This window comes from Eptatretus burgeri, chromosome 13, assembly GCF_056783735.1.
Source record: "Eptatretus burgeri isolate ZD-2024b chromosome 13, Ebu_testis_v1, whole genome shotgun sequence".
Classification (NCBI taxonomy): Eukaryota; Metazoa; Chordata; class Myxini; order Myxiniformes; family Myxinidae; genus Eptatretus; species Eptatretus burgeri.
Window position 1 is genome coordinate 76,542,120 of NC_140973.1, and position 15,607 is coordinate 76,557,726.

Sequence of the window (15,607 nt, forward strand, 5' to 3'; positions counted from 1 at the left end):
ACTTTAATATCCCCTCCCCCATTTAATATCCCCTACCTCTCACTACTATCCTCCCCCCATTTAATATTCCCTCCCTCCCACTGTAATATTCCCTCCACCCCATTTAATATCCCCTCCCTCCCACTTTAATTTCCTCCCTCCCACTTTAATTTCCCCTCCCTCCCACTTTAATTTCCCCTCCCTCCCACTTTAATATCCCCTCCCCCCAGCATTTAATATCCCCGCCCTCCCACTTTAATATCCCCTCCCTCCCCAGCATTTAATATCCCCGCCCTCCCATTTTAATATCCCCTCCCTCCCACTTTAATATCCCCTCCCTCCCACTTTTAATATCCCCTCCCTCCCACTTTTAATATCCCCTCCCTCCCCATTTAATATCCTCCGCCACATTTATTATCCCCTCCCTCCCACTTTCATATCCCCTCCCTCCCACTTTCATATCCCCTCCCTCCCACTTTCATATCCCCTCCCTCCCACTTTCATATCCCCTCCCTCCCACTTTAATATCCCCTCCCCCCATTTCATATCCCCCACCACATTTAATATCCCCTCCCTCCCACTTTCATATCCCCTCCCTCCCCATTTAATATCCCCACCCTCTCACTTTAATATCCCCTCCCTCCCACTTTCATATATCCCCCCCGCATTTAATATCCCCTCCCTCCCACTTTAATATCCCACCCCGCATTTAATACCCCCCCCGCATTTAATATCCCTCCCTCCCACTTTAATATCCCCTCCCTCCCCCTCCCCATTTAATATCCCCTCCCTCCCACTTTAATATTCCCTCCCCCATTTAATATCCCCTCCCTCTCACTTTAATATCCCCTCCCCCATTTAATATCCCCTCCCTCCCCCATTTAATATCCCCTCCCTCCCACTTTAATATTCCCTCCCCCATTTAATATCCCCTCCCTCTCACTTTAATATCCCCTCCCCCATTTAATATCCCCTCCCTCCCCCCATTTAATATCCCCTCCCTCCCACTTTAATATTCCCCCACCCCATTTAATATCCCCTCTCTCTCACTTTAATATCCCCTCCCTCCCCCCATTTAATATCCCCTCCCTCCAACTTTAATATCCCCCACCCCATTTAATATTCCCTCCCCCATTTAATATCCCCTCCCCCATTTAATATCCCTCCCCATTTAATATCCCCTCCCCATTTAATATCCCCTCCCTCCCCCCCCATTTAATATCCCCTCCCTCCCACTTTAATATTCCCCCACCCCATTTAATATCCCCTCTCTCTCACTTTAATATCCCCTCCCTCCCACCATTTAATATCCCCTCCCTGCCACTTTAATATCCCCCACCCCATTTAATATTCCCTCCCCCCATTTAATATCCCCTCCCCCATTTAATATCCCCTCCCTCTCACTTTAATATCCCCTCCCCCATTTAATATCCCCTACCTCTCACTTTACTATCCCCTCCCCCCCATTTAATATTCCCTCCCTCCCACTTTAATATTCCCTCCACCCCATTTAATATCCCCTCCCTCCCACTTTAATTTCCGCTCCCTCCCACTTTAATTTCCCCTCCCTGCCACTTTAATTTCCGCTCCCTCCCACTTTAATTTCCCATCCCTCCCACTTTAATTTCCCCTCCCTCCCACTTTAATTTCCCCTCCCTCCCACTTTAAAATCCCCTCCCCCCAGCATTTAATATCCCCTCCCTCCCACTTTAATATCCCCTCCCTCCCCTCCCCATTTAATATCCCCTCCCTCCCACTTTAATATTCCCTCCCCCATTTAATATCCCCTCCCTCTCACTTTAATATCCCCTCCCCCATTTAATATCCCCTCCCTCCCCCCATTTAATATCCCCTCCCTCCCACTTTAATATTCCCTCCCCCATTTAATATCCCCTCCCTCTCACTTTAATATCCCTCCCCCATTTAATATCCCCTCCCTCCCCCCATTTAATATCCCCTCCCTCCCACTTTAATATTCCCCCACCCCATTTAATATCCCCTCTCTCTCACTTTAATATCCCCTCCCTCCCCCATTTAATATCCCCTCCCTCCAACTTTAATATCCCCCACCCCATTTAATATTCCCTCCCCCCATTTAATATCCCCTCCCCATTTAATATCCCCTCCCCATTTAATATCCCCTCCCTCCCCCCATTTAATATCCCCTCCCTCCCACTTTAATATTCCCCACCCCATTTAATATCCCCTCTCTCTCACTTTAATATCCCCTCCCTCCCCCATTTAATATCCCCTCCCTCCCACTTTAATATCCCCCACCCCATTTAATATTCCCTCCCCCATTTAATATCCCCTCCCTCTCATTTAATATCCCCTCCCCCATTTAATATCCCCTCCCTCTCACTTTAATATCCCCTACCTCTCACTTTACTATCCCCTCCCCCCATTTAATATTCCCTCCCTCCCACTTTAATATTCCCTCCACCCCATTTAATATCCCCTCCCTCCCACTTTAATTTCCCCTCCCTCCCACTTTAATTTCCCCTCCCTCCCACTTTAATTTCCCCTCCCTCCCACTTTAATTTCCCCTCCCTCCCACTTTAATTTCCCCTCCCTCCCACTTTAATTTCCCCTCCCTCCCACTTTAATTTCCCTCCCTCCCACTTTAATATCCCCTCCCCCAGCATTTAATATCCCCGCCCTCCCACTTTAATATCCCCTCCCTCCCCCATTTAATATCCCCTCCCCCATTTAATATCCCCTCCCCATTTAATATCCCTCCCCCATTTAATATCCCCTCCCTCCCACTTTAATATCCCCTCCCTCCCACTTTTAATATCCCCTCCCTCCCCCATTTAATATCCTCCGCCACATTTATTATCCCCTCCCTCCCACTTTCATATCCCCTCCCTCCCACTTTCATATCCCCTCCCTCCCACTTTCATATCCCCTCCCTCCCACTTTAATATCCCCTCCCTCCCACTTTAATATCCCCTCCCTCCCAGTTTAATATCCCACCCCCACATTTAATATCCCCTCCCTCCCACTTTAATATCCCCTCCCCCCAATTTAATATTCTCCCCTGCATTTTAATATCCCCTCCATCCCACTTTCATATCCCCTCCCTCCCACTTTAATATCCCCTCCCTCCCAGTTTAATATCCCACCCCCACATTCAATATCCCCTCCCTCCCACTTTAATATCCCCTCCCCCCAATTTAATATTCTCCCCTGCATTTTAATATCCCCTCCATCCCAGTTTAATATCCCCTCCCCCCCACATTACTATCCCCTCCGCCACATTTAATATCCCCCCCGCATTTAATATCCCCTCCCTCCCACTTTAATATCCCCTCCCCCCAATTTAATATTCTCCCCTGCATTTTAATATCCCCTCCATCCCACTTTCATATCCCTCCCTCCCACTTTAATATCCCCTCCCTCCCAGTTTAATATCCCACCCCCACGTTTAATATCCCCTCCCTCCCACTTTAATATCCCCTCCATCCCACTTTCATATCCCCTCCCTCCCACTTTAATATCCCCTCCATCCCACTTTAATATCCCCTCCCCCCCACTTTAATATGCCCTCCGCCACATTTAATATCCCCCCGCATTTAATGTCCCCTCCCTCCCACTTTAATATCCCCTCCCTCCCACTTTAATATCCCCTCCCTCCCACTTTAATATCCCCTCCCTCCCACTTTAATATCCCCTCCCTCCCACTTTAATATCCCCTCCCTCCCACTTTAATATCCCCTCCCTCCCACTTTCATATCCCTCCCCCCATTCACTATCCTCTGCCACATTTAATATCCCCTCCCTCCCACTTTAATATCCCTCCCTCCCCCATTTAATATCCCCCGCATTTAATATCCCCCCGCATTTAATATCCCCCGCATTTAATATCCCCCGCATTTAATATCCCCCCGCATTTAATATCCCCCCGCATTTAATATCCCCCCGCATTTAATATCCCCCACATTTAATATCCCCCCACATTTAATATCCCTTCCCCCATTTAATATCCCTTCCCTTCCCCCCATTTAATATCCCTTCCCTTCCCCCCATTTAATATCCCTTCCCCCCCATTTAATATCCCTTCCCTTCCCCTCCCCCATTTAATATCCCTTCCCTTCCCCTCCCCCATTTAATATCCCTTCCTCCCCCCCCATTTAATATCCCTTCCCCCCCCATTTAATATCCCCTCCCCCCATTTAATATCCCTTCCTCCCCCTATTTAATATCCCTTCCTCCCCCCATTTAATATCCCTTCCCCCCCCATTTAATACCACCTCCCCCCCATTTAATTTCCCCTTCCATCCCAACCTTTTGCAACAATGAATTTGATTACCTCCATCATCAAATGTGGGGACCAAACATTACATTTTCTTCCCCATCTGTCTGCGAGTTGGATATTTGAAAAAGTTGTGGACGGATTTTGATGAAACTTGGTGGACAGGTTGGGTGTGTGACCAGGACAAATTGATTCGGTTTTGGTAAAGATCTGAATGCGGAGCCGCACATCAGAATTATTTAATTTTCAAAGTTATGCATCATTATTAAGAATGAGCTCACATGATTTGTGTGTGTGTGTATATGTATATGTATATATATATATATATATATATATATATATATATATATATATATATATATATATATATATATATATATATATATATATATATATATATATATATGTATGTATGTGTATGTATATGTATGTGTATGTATGTGTATGTGTATGTATGTGTATGTATATGTATGTGTATGTATATGTATGTATATGTATGTATGTATGTGTATGTATATGTATGTATGTATATGTATGTATATGTATGTATATGTATGTATATGTATGTATATGTATGTATATGTATGTATATGTATGTATATGTATGTATATGTATGTATATGTATGTATATGTATGTATATGTATGTATATGTATGTATATGTATGTATGTATATATGTATATATGTATGTATATATGTATGTATGTATATATATATATATATATATATATATATATATATATACATATATATGTATGTATGTATATGTATGTATATATGTATGTATATATGTATGTATGTATATATATATATAATTTTATGATATTTCAAAAGTTGCGGACGGATTATGATAAAACTAGGTGGATGAGCCGGTTCCGTGATGAGAACAAGCCGATTAGATTTTGGTTCAGGTCCGAATCCAGATCCGACCAAGCGGTGGGAAACAAAATTCCAAATGCTCTCCCTTTTGGTGCTCTTGGAAGTACTGTGTAGTGATAGAAGGGGCATTGATTTGGTTTGGGGTTGTTTGGGCTGGTGGAGGGTTGTGCCCAATAGCCCAGGAGACTGCTCTGTACAGAGTATGGTCCCGATGGATGGATGGATGGATGGATGGATGGGTGGTGGAGGGAGCTGTGCGATTGCCATCGCCCTTGTTTCATGTAGAAAGAAGAGCAGGATTTATCTCCACGAATATTGTGAAAGAGATTAGATTCCCTGCTGTTGAGAGCATTGCCTTCAAGGCTGTATTTGGATTGGTAAGCTTGTGGCTTGGAAACAGTCATAAATATTAAAGGTGCTTGTTTGGTAAAAAGAATGAATCATTGTTGATGAATAAAGTAGAACTACTCCTTTTTTATTGTTTTTTTTCAAACTTTTCTAATAAAATAAAATTATTGATTTCTTTTATTTGACTCAGACCACAGACGTGCTAAATGACCCGACTCGGCGGACCGTAGATTGTGTGATTCATGGTGGTCGGAGTAGCCGCTAACCAGAACATGGCTCGGCTGTGGTTTAACTGTGTAAGTGGAAATGACGTGACAACATGTGGTGTGACCTGGTCCCGACGGAGCAGAAGTAGCAAGGCCACAGTTGCATGCATGCTTTGCCATCGGTTTGAAGTGTAGCAATGGATGACGCACACTATATAACTACTTGTTGGGTTGAGGTGTATTTTTTTTTAATTTTGACCAAAAGTGTGGATGTGGATTTAATTATTATTATTGTTATTATTATTTGTTTAGTTGTTTAAAAAAATTAATATATTTTTCACCCATTTCTGATTTTTCAAGGGACATGTACACCCCTACCACCACCCCCGTGCCCGTGCCCCCTGCTCGGTGACCCATCATTGAACTCTCTGCTCCGTTGGAATGTCACTCCGTAAAGGACTTTCTTTGACAGATTGTGCAGACAGTGTTTAAACATTTACTGCTTCGACGTTCTTTCAACAGGCTCTTGTTGATCGGCCTCTGCTGCATAGTACCACGTGACGACTGGTCACAGATTTGGTTTTACCCAGAATGCTTTGCCCAGCATTGATGCTATTTCCTGCACGACCTGCTCGCTGGGGTTGATATGATTGCACAAAAATTTCAGCTTTGATCCAGTATTTCTCACCCACACCCTCAATGTGCTCAGCAATAAAAAGTCCATGTCAACTTTAATGTATGCACGTGTACATGCCTGTCCACTTGGACTGTTACCATGACGTTCATGGCCCCCAACTCGTCCCACCCACTTGAGGGGTCGGCCACATCAGTTTTACCTGTCCACACCACCTTTCCTTTCCACCCTCCTTTCCTTTCCACCCTCCTTTCGCATCAACTTTGGTCTGTCTCATCTTTGGTGTGCGTATACATGTGCGGACGATGCTGTTCTTAGCAATGTAGCAGTGGGCGGTTGATCGTGTATTTTCGCACTTCAGTACATTACTCGAATTAAGCTGGAATTTGTCTTTTGATTTTTGATACCTTTTTCCAAATTGCAGTTTAGAGCTCTTGTGCTGTCATGGATACGTCAACAGGGTGAATGTGTGGCAGGCAACCCTCACCCCTCCCCCCCTCATTTCCCTCTCCTTCCCCCTCCCCCTCCCAAATTGGTGAGACCTTCACAGCAAATGCTTGTATGGCACAGAGGTTTATGTTCACCATTCCTGTTAAGAGGTGGCATGTGGAACACACACTCACACTCATGTCAGAACAGCTGTACACACGATACAACAGAGTTTGCTGTGAAACGCACTACATCCACTTTATATACCTTTAATAACACCCCCTGGAGAGGTATGCATTTGCATGACTGTTTTCCCTGCCGGGACACCAGTTCTGTACTTTCATTAAATTTGACACCTGTGCCTGATCAATAGTTACGTCTGCCATCGAAGGTGGACGGAGGTTATTTATTCACCTGTTTGCTTGTCTGTGAGCACGATATCTCAAATAGTTATGGATGGAATCAGACAAAACTTGGTGGACATGTTGGGGTGTGTGACAAGGACGAATTGATTCAATTTTGGTGAAGATCCGAATCTGGATCTGAAATTTTAAAAATAGATTCTTCACCATTGAGAGGGCCAAAAGTGATGTCGCACTGTATAGCATGATATTTCAAAAATGTATTGGGCCCGATATGTTCTCGTGGATCAGGCATTATGTGGTCGAGGTGTTCGCTCTCCCGAGTGCCCTTCTAGTTTGATATTGTATTTCCTTTGAAGTGTCATTCTCACTGATCTTGTTTTGCATCATCAGACTGTACAAACTGGCAATGATGAAGGCAGGTGGATCAATAGATGTTTTACCCTCGTCGTCTAAAGCTGAAGTAAATGGCTCTTCCTCAGGTGAGCATCCTCTCGGTTTTATTTTATTACTTCCGCCCACTGAAGGTGGACAGATGTTATGTTTTCACCCCTGTGTGTTTGTCTGTGAGCACAATATCTCAGAATTGTGGATAGGTTGAGTGTGTGATGCGGATGAATTGATTCGAGTTTGGCAAAGATCTGTTTCCAGCTACTATAATTTTAAAACGAATTCTTCACCATTGAGTGGTGATGCTTGGCATTTGCTTAATGGTTCGTGTGGTGGGCTTGGGATCCTAGGATACTGAGTTCAAATCTCACTCGGCTGTTCAATTGATACCAGGTGTGCTTGACTCGGCCTGTCCTTCTAAGGTTGGCAAAATGAGTACCAGCTTGCTGGGATGATTGAGCCATTCGAGTATCCTGTGTCGGAGTGACGACCTGTCCAGGGTTGTGCCCAATAGCCCAGGAGACTTCTTCGGCAGCACCGACGCTCTGCACAGAGTATGGTCCCGATGGATTTGGATTGAGTGATGCAACCAAAAACGATATACAGCACAATAACTCAAACTGTTATTGACGGATTCAGATGAAACTTGGTGGACAGTTTGGCTACGTGATGGGGCCAAATTGATTAGATTTAGGTGAAGATCTGAATCTGGATCCAGGCAGAGGTATGCGCTCTCCCGAGTGCCCTTCGAGGTTATTCACTTATTTATTTTGATGTCTCCATCATTTGAGGCATTAGGTTTTCATGTTGTCCATCCGTCCATGATCAAATTTGTTGCTGCGGTTAGTTTTAAACCACAAAAGGTATTTTGACCAAACTTTGCATAACAATGGATTCGAATGCAAAGATGAAGTGGTAAAATTTTTAATTGAACAGTTCAAAGGTCAAAGGTCCTGTTCCCTTTGATTATTTTGTCGACCATAACTCGAATTAGAAGCATCTGATGTGCTCTCTACTACTTATTTCTTTTTTCTCTCCCTCTCTCCCTCTCTCCCCTGAGCAATGCCAGCTAGGGCTTGTGGAATGTATTGCACTTTGTTGGAAGGAATTTAATCCTGAACAATTATTTTTGTTTCGGTGTTTTTTAGGGGTTAACGCTTCTCATAGACGATCTACACAATATTCTGCCTTACCCATTTCTCCCAGACTTGGGTGAGAACAGCGCGTCCGGTTTGTTGTATTCTTTGCTGCACCTACGGCCATCTGTTCTGTCTCCGCAGCTCCCCAAGTCCCCGGAGCCCTTGTGTTTTGTCTCTGCTACATCCGATGGCTCTCACTGATTTGTATCATCTGTTCTGCCACCTCCTCTTGTCCCTACATATGCTCCACCATGCTGCATATTAATTATGTTTTGTGTCCAGTTTGAAAAGGAAATCCAGGGAGTCAGGAAATGAAGGCAATGTGAAGATGGAGGAAGAGGTTGGTAATTTGGTTAACTCGTTGATTCCATTTTAAAAATTATTTATTTATTGTGCATTATATTTCACTGGCAAATACAACCCATCACTTTGCTGACTGGGACAATAAAGGGGGGGGGGGGGAAGAGAGGAAGGAGGAGGGGGATTGGTGGGGAGAGACACTTCACCAAACGTTGACACACACACACACACACGACGGTGGATACTTCGAGACTTGTGAGGGTTCCGTTCCACCTTCTGAAACCTGCATCTCGAGATAACACACATACACACGAACACGTGCCAAGTTCCGTTATGGTACTACAGTTTATATACATGTACACACGCATAACATACATAAAAACGACAAACACAAAGATTTACCTTTAAACAGAGTTCTTTGAAAGAGGAATTCAAGTGGGGAAATTGGTAAAATTCAATTCAAAAATATATCAAGGCACAGAACACAAAATGTCAATCGATGCTAAATGCCTTCACAGCTACATCATGGCAATCACCTGGTCGTATGGACCTTATTGTTTTTATACATGTATCGATGTTGAAGTGAGGGGTGGATTATATTAAAAGGAGATCGCACAAAAGGTTAAAAAAAAAATACAGTTTATATCGTGTAAAAATAAAATTGCACATTTTCAGTGGATGAGACACCGTAAGGCACCGCAGGGCCCAACACAGGCGGAAACGTACGTCTGTCTCATCGATGTTCCATTGAGGGCACGGGTACTTTTACCAAAACGAAGAACCAAGCAGCTTGGAGAGCACTCGCCAAGTGGCTTAATCACTCAAGCAAGCACTCCAACAAAACGGTTGCTTAGCGAGAGACTGCTCATTTGGCATGCGATTTGCAACACATTAAACATACTCCTCCCGGAGCTGCCCAAAATGCCACGTATGTCCGAATTGAACAAATGAACACTGTTTTTATCCCCTGCCGCGTGGCGGAAGGGGGATATTGTTGTCGCCCAGGGCGTCCGGCTGTCCATCCGTCAACATTTATAGCTGTGAGTGCGATAACTCATAAACTGTTCGCCATATCGATTTGAAATTTGGGTCACACATGAACCACCTGAAAAGGAAGAACCCTATTGATTTTGGGCGTGGCCAGATCCAAGATGGCCGACTGGGGCAGCCATCTTCAAAAATTTTTTCGCCATATCTATTTTAAATTTGAGTCACACATGTACCACCTGAAAAGGAAGAACCCCATTGATTTTGGGCGTGGCCGGATCCAAGATGGCTGACTGGGGCAGCCACCTTGAAAATTTATATTTTTGCCATATCAATTTGAAATTTGGGTCACACATGTACCACCTCCAAAAGGAAGAACCCTATTGATTTTGGGCATGGCCAGATCCAAGATGGCCGACTGGGGCGGCGTCAACATTTATAGCTGTGAGTGCGATAACTCGTAAACTGTTCGCCATACCGATTTGAAATTTGGGTCACACATGTACCAACTGAAAAGGAAGAACCCTTTTGATTTTGGGCATGGCCAGATCCAAGATGGCCGACTGGGGCAGCCATCTTGAAAAAAAATTTTTTGGAATAAATGGAAAACCGCTTATCTGATTTCGATTATTTTTGGTTCCTCTGTTCCTCTCCCCTGGGGAACTTTTTTGAGATGATGACCAAATGGTGTCTTGTTTCCAATTCACCTCCCTCATTATCTGGAATATGTATGACCTTTTTCATTCAATGGCGGGGGATTCCCCATCTCTGATGGTATATTTTAGGAGTTGGAATTGCCTGAAAATTCGATTCTGGAGCTTAAATCCTGTAATTCTTCTTAGTTTAAGAGATACTCTTGGTGATCGCATGTGCGGAAATGAAATGAAGCAACGAATGCTTACGTCTCTGGGCGTTTACAAGCATTGCAATGTACCCAGCGATTCGCTGCTATGATGAACAGGCATTCGATAATATGAGTGAAGAAAGTGGAAAACAAACCCCAAAAACTATCGTTAAGAAATCGTTGTGGCCTGTTCCAAGTCGAGACATGGTTGAGCAGGCCAAAAAAAACGTGGTAGCTTCAGACCCTGGCGAGGTCACAGGAAACACCTTAAGACCCAGAGAGCGAGGTGGCCAAGGATTGCCTGATGAAGAATATAATTAATTAATGCTGTTGATTATCTTCAGAAGGGGTGTATTAATTAACCCAAACGCCCCAATTTTCAATCCTGCACATCCTCGGAGTTTTCTTGGTATGCATGCAAACTTTCAGGCTGCTAGTTTCTTTAGTTTTGGAGTTATGGAGGAGACACACTGACACACTGACTGCCTTTTAGTGTGGATTATTGAGGTTGGTGGGGGGGGGGCTGGGACATCTCTGCACCTTTTCAGTATTTTATTAAATTTTTAAACCTTTGACTTTCGGCCCCCCCACCCTGGGCTTATGGGAGAAAAATCCGACCACTTGGATATATGGAGCCTGGAATAATAGCTGGTAAAACGGCCGCAAAGGTTTAAGTGGTTAAGAGGGAACGTCTTCATATGTTGAGGGGACAAGATCGTGGAAAAAAAAAAGAAAGGAAAAATAAAAAGAGAGAATGAGTTGGTTGGGGCAGGGGGTGGGTGGATTGGAGAGAGAAGAAGGATGCTTGTTTGAACATAAATTGTATATTGGTTCACTAAAAATCAGAACGATCGTTTTAGCCGTTGACATTCCTCAATATTCTGTCAATATGTCCAATTGAAACTTTCACAGCTTGTTTCTATGTATGTGTAGTATGCGTGTACAATTTTGTCAAAATTGGTCAGAAGTCGAGGCCATCCGAAACTTGTAAAGTACTAGTGCGTGCCCGTAGGTGCAAACCAAACAAAAATAAACTTTCAAACTGCATGCCAGAAACAACTACACAGGCCATTCCTTCGCTCTCACATGCCTGTACATGCAAAAAAAACAAACTTTCAAACCGCGTGCCAGAAACAACAACCACACAGGCCGTTCCTTCGCTCTCGTAAACGACGACTGGATTGGGGCATTGTGTTTAAGAAAGTACAGAAATCGAGAAAGAAAGAATACAGTAAGTCGATAAATCAAGAAAAAAATCGAGAAAATTATACAGTAATCGTCACTGGCCGGAAGTTCACATATGGCAGTTACGATTATTCGCAATTTAGTTTTAATGGCCAATTATTCAATTTGCGCCAACGTATTTTGCTTTTTATCGCAAGGAAAAACACAAAGAGAAGAGGAAAGAGGAGAAGAAAAAAAAACGTGCAAAAAATAATTTACTTCCTGCTTCGGAGCATACCAGCACTCTCTGATACCGAAATTTATGCACCGTCTAATATGAAAACGATCATAACTTGGGGCATTGTGTTTATCTATAAATGTGCATAACTAATCGAGAAATTATTAGAATACACGAAGTCATCATTATCCGGAAGCCCGTACGTTGTAACCCGTAATGGGGAATGCTGCTGCCCGTAAAAAAATAAATAAATAAATATTCAAACCGCGAGCAACAAACAACAACCACACAGGCCGTTTCTTCGCTCTTGCGTGCCCGTACGTGGGTGGCGCGGAAGTTCGCATATCACAGTTACGATGACTCACAATTTAGGTTTTAATGGTCAATTATTCAATTTGCGCCAACGTATTTTGCCTTTTGGCAATGTCCTCACAAGGAAAAACAAAAAGAGAAGAGAAGAGAGAAAAAAAAAATTACATCCTGGTTTGGTGCATACCAGCACTCTGTTACCGAAATTTATGCACCGTCTCATATGAAAACAATCAGAACTTGCGGCATTGTGTTTATCTATAAATGCGCATAAAAAATCAAGAAATTATTAGAATACACGAAGTCATCACTCTCCGGAAGTCCGTACGTTGTAACCCGTAATGAGGAACGCGGCTGAGCTTCCCTTCCACATCGGCCACGCCCACGCAACGTGTACTGTCATTGGTTTGGTAAATAAATGGCCATAACTTGGGAAGCACTTGTCTGATTAATATCAAACCTTGAAAAGGCACATCCTCAGGTCCCGAGCAATATATCTGGCAAGTTTCAATTATATCGGACCAGCGGTTGTCGAGAAACAGTGCGCACACAGACACAGGCACACACGCACGGACACGCACGGACACGCACACGCACACGCACACGCACACAGACAGACACAGACACACACATTGCTGGAATTATAGATAGATGTATAGTGCTGCAATTTGAAAATTTATCAGCCAAGTTTGTTATGCACAACAATCAATCATGTAAAACACTTGACGGATCAAATTTTTTAAATTGCCCAATTGCTGTTTCCATGGTAACTATTCTTTATTTGGATTTCACAAGTATCATATTATGCACAACATCTTTCTTGCTTTTTTTTTCTTTAAAAAAAAAAAATTGTTATTTATTTGTTTCCCTTAGGAGAATGAAGCTAATAACAAAAGGAAAAGAATTGATGGAGAAAATGGGTGAGAAAAACAAACAGGTTACAAGGTTCACAAATGGGTTGTGAGAAATTGGCATGATGGGTCTTGTGGTGAGGACGCTGTCGGGGCAATCTACAGGTTTGAGCTTCAAAGGCGGCACCCGACCCTAACCTCGGTCGCGGCAGCGGACGGCTCGACCCCCTCCTCCCCCCCCAGCCCCTACTCTCTTGCCACCCCCCAGTCTCTGTTGCGGCGGTTGGCTAATTTATCAGTTAATAAATGTATAAATCTGAGTTAATTGTTATATTACAGGCAGACATGCTGTTTTTGAACAGCTCTCCCTTGCCATTGTTCTAATCTTGTCTCCCCTATCCTCCAGCCCTGGGCTCCGCATGAGGCCAGAGAAAATGGAATGTCCCAAACCAAAACCACCGAAGGTGATGCTTATTTTTTATTTTTTCCTGTTTGCTTGTATGTTTTGAAACGTCATGAATGGCACTCTTCTTAATCCTGCTTTTCAAACGTAATTTTGCACCTTATACAAAGGGAGTCACACCCGTACACGTGTGCACACAGCTCAAGGTTGATGTGTTCTTGGAACGAGATGATTACAAGTGTCCACTAAATGCCGGGTTTAAAAATTTTTTTTATTATATTATCTTTCATTTTTTTAAATTTTGTTCTCCAAATGAGCATTTATCATTAGTTTAAAAAAAATATTAATTGTTTTTCCTTTTATATTTAAATGAAAATGCTGTTACTTCTTGGACCTTTGAGAATACCTTGTGCTGATAGATTTTATTACACTAAGGGTGTTCATAAAGTTATCACCAAGTCAAGGTGAACTACTGCACAATGGTTGTCCATTAATTAGCCCATCTGCAGCACAGCAGGAGACAACGTTTTGCAATCGCTTGCGTGTGTGCTGGTGTCTGTCCAGGCCGTAACGCTTTTAAATAACCAGTTGAGCTTTTCTCATCGAATTTTCAACAAATCTTGAACATGGTGGGGTGCAAAAGTAAAAGTCGAGTCGTCAATTTATTAATTGAGACTTGATAGCAAAATAAATAGCCCCATGGGGGATGGATGGTTATAACAGGTGGGGTGAAAATAAAGGGATTCAGGGGAAGGGGCCATGGCCCCCTCCTCCTAAAGAGGTACCGTCATGGGGAGCACAACTTAAGATGATGGCATGGTGCTTATGTTTCATGAAGAGTTTGGTCTGCATCTGGCCATCAGTTTCTGAGAAGATTTTAAAATAAATTTCCTGAATTTGAGGTGAAACCCCCTTTTCACCCTCTTATAGGGGATGGATCTGGATGGAGAGCACAACCCCATGAGAACTTTGTCTTTATACCTTGTTCCAAATTTAGTTCATATCATTCAGGTAGTTGTGGCGAAGAAGATGTTTTTGTGAAAATGAGGGATTCGGGGAGATACGGCCATGAGGAGCAAAACTTAAGGTTCGGGCATGTTCCCAATGCCTTATGGAGGGTTTGGGCTGGATTTGTCTGGTGGTTTCGAAGAAGAATATAATACCAATATTTGGGCTAAAACCCACCTTTCACCCCCTTTTATGGGGAGCACAACCCCATGAGATCTTGCTTTCCTGATGTCATACCAAATTTGCAGGAACGTATCCCTCCAAATTTTGGGGTCCGACAGTACTGTACACAATATTTCTCAATCTTTTGTCCTTCAAATACTTAGACTGTGCAGACTAACAGTTTTTAGCATCAAATTTATATATTTTAAAACCATCAGTGACATAAACGAAACATTAAAGTAACTAGAAGGGTACTCTTCAATGTCGCGACGTCGCCAGATATGCTTCCACCCGCATAAAATAATATGGGCTGCTGAACCAAGTGACTGATGACATCATCAATTCCCCCCAACCCCCCCCCCCCAATGCAATTTAACCATAGATGACCCAAAAAAGATTTCATACTGATTGGATAAAGTGTTCTATGTCTGCAATTATGACGTTATAACGAAGCAACCTATGTCATAAAAAATTCACACTTATTCCCCATGGGGAGGACTTGCCATATGCCAAGTTTCAATGTTTTTATATGGAGCAGTTTCAAAGATCCCTTCCCTTTGTGTGCTGCCTTTTTTGGCTGCTGGTTGCATCATTTGTTAGGGACGTGGCTATGCCACTGATGCAGTGCCCCCATTACCAGTACACTGGTGCTCATTTCGCTGACCTCGGAAGGATGATGGGCCGAGTTAACCATCTGGTGTTCCTTTTTTTTCCAACAT

At 43.3% G+C, this 15,607-nt stretch overlaps 1 protein-coding gene across 3 annotated transcripts in view; it reads left to right on the forward strand.

The window, feature by feature from the left end:
- The window catches only part of DNMT1 (DNA methyltransferase 1), a 101,391-nt gene that overhangs the window by 3,078 nt on the left and 82,706 nt on the right, over positions 1–15,607 (forward strand). For 2 of the 3 annotated variants that reach the window (XM_085853161.1, XM_085853160.1), the window contains exons 2-6: positions 7,487–7,575; positions 8,632–8,695; positions 8,905–8,962; positions 13,338–13,384; positions 13,722–13,779. In XM_085853161.1, the coding sequence (XP_085709287.1) occupies positions 7,503–7,575; positions 8,632–8,695; positions 8,905–8,962; positions 13,338–13,384; positions 13,722–13,779 (300 nt within the window). In that variant the 5' untranslated portion in view covers positions 7,487–7,502. Of the gene's footprint in view, positions 1–5,467; positions 5,492–7,486; positions 7,576–8,631; positions 8,696–8,904; positions 8,963–13,337; positions 13,385–13,721; positions 13,780–15,607 lie in introns of those variants that run through there. The other variant, XM_085853162.1, reaches the window with a different exon arrangement.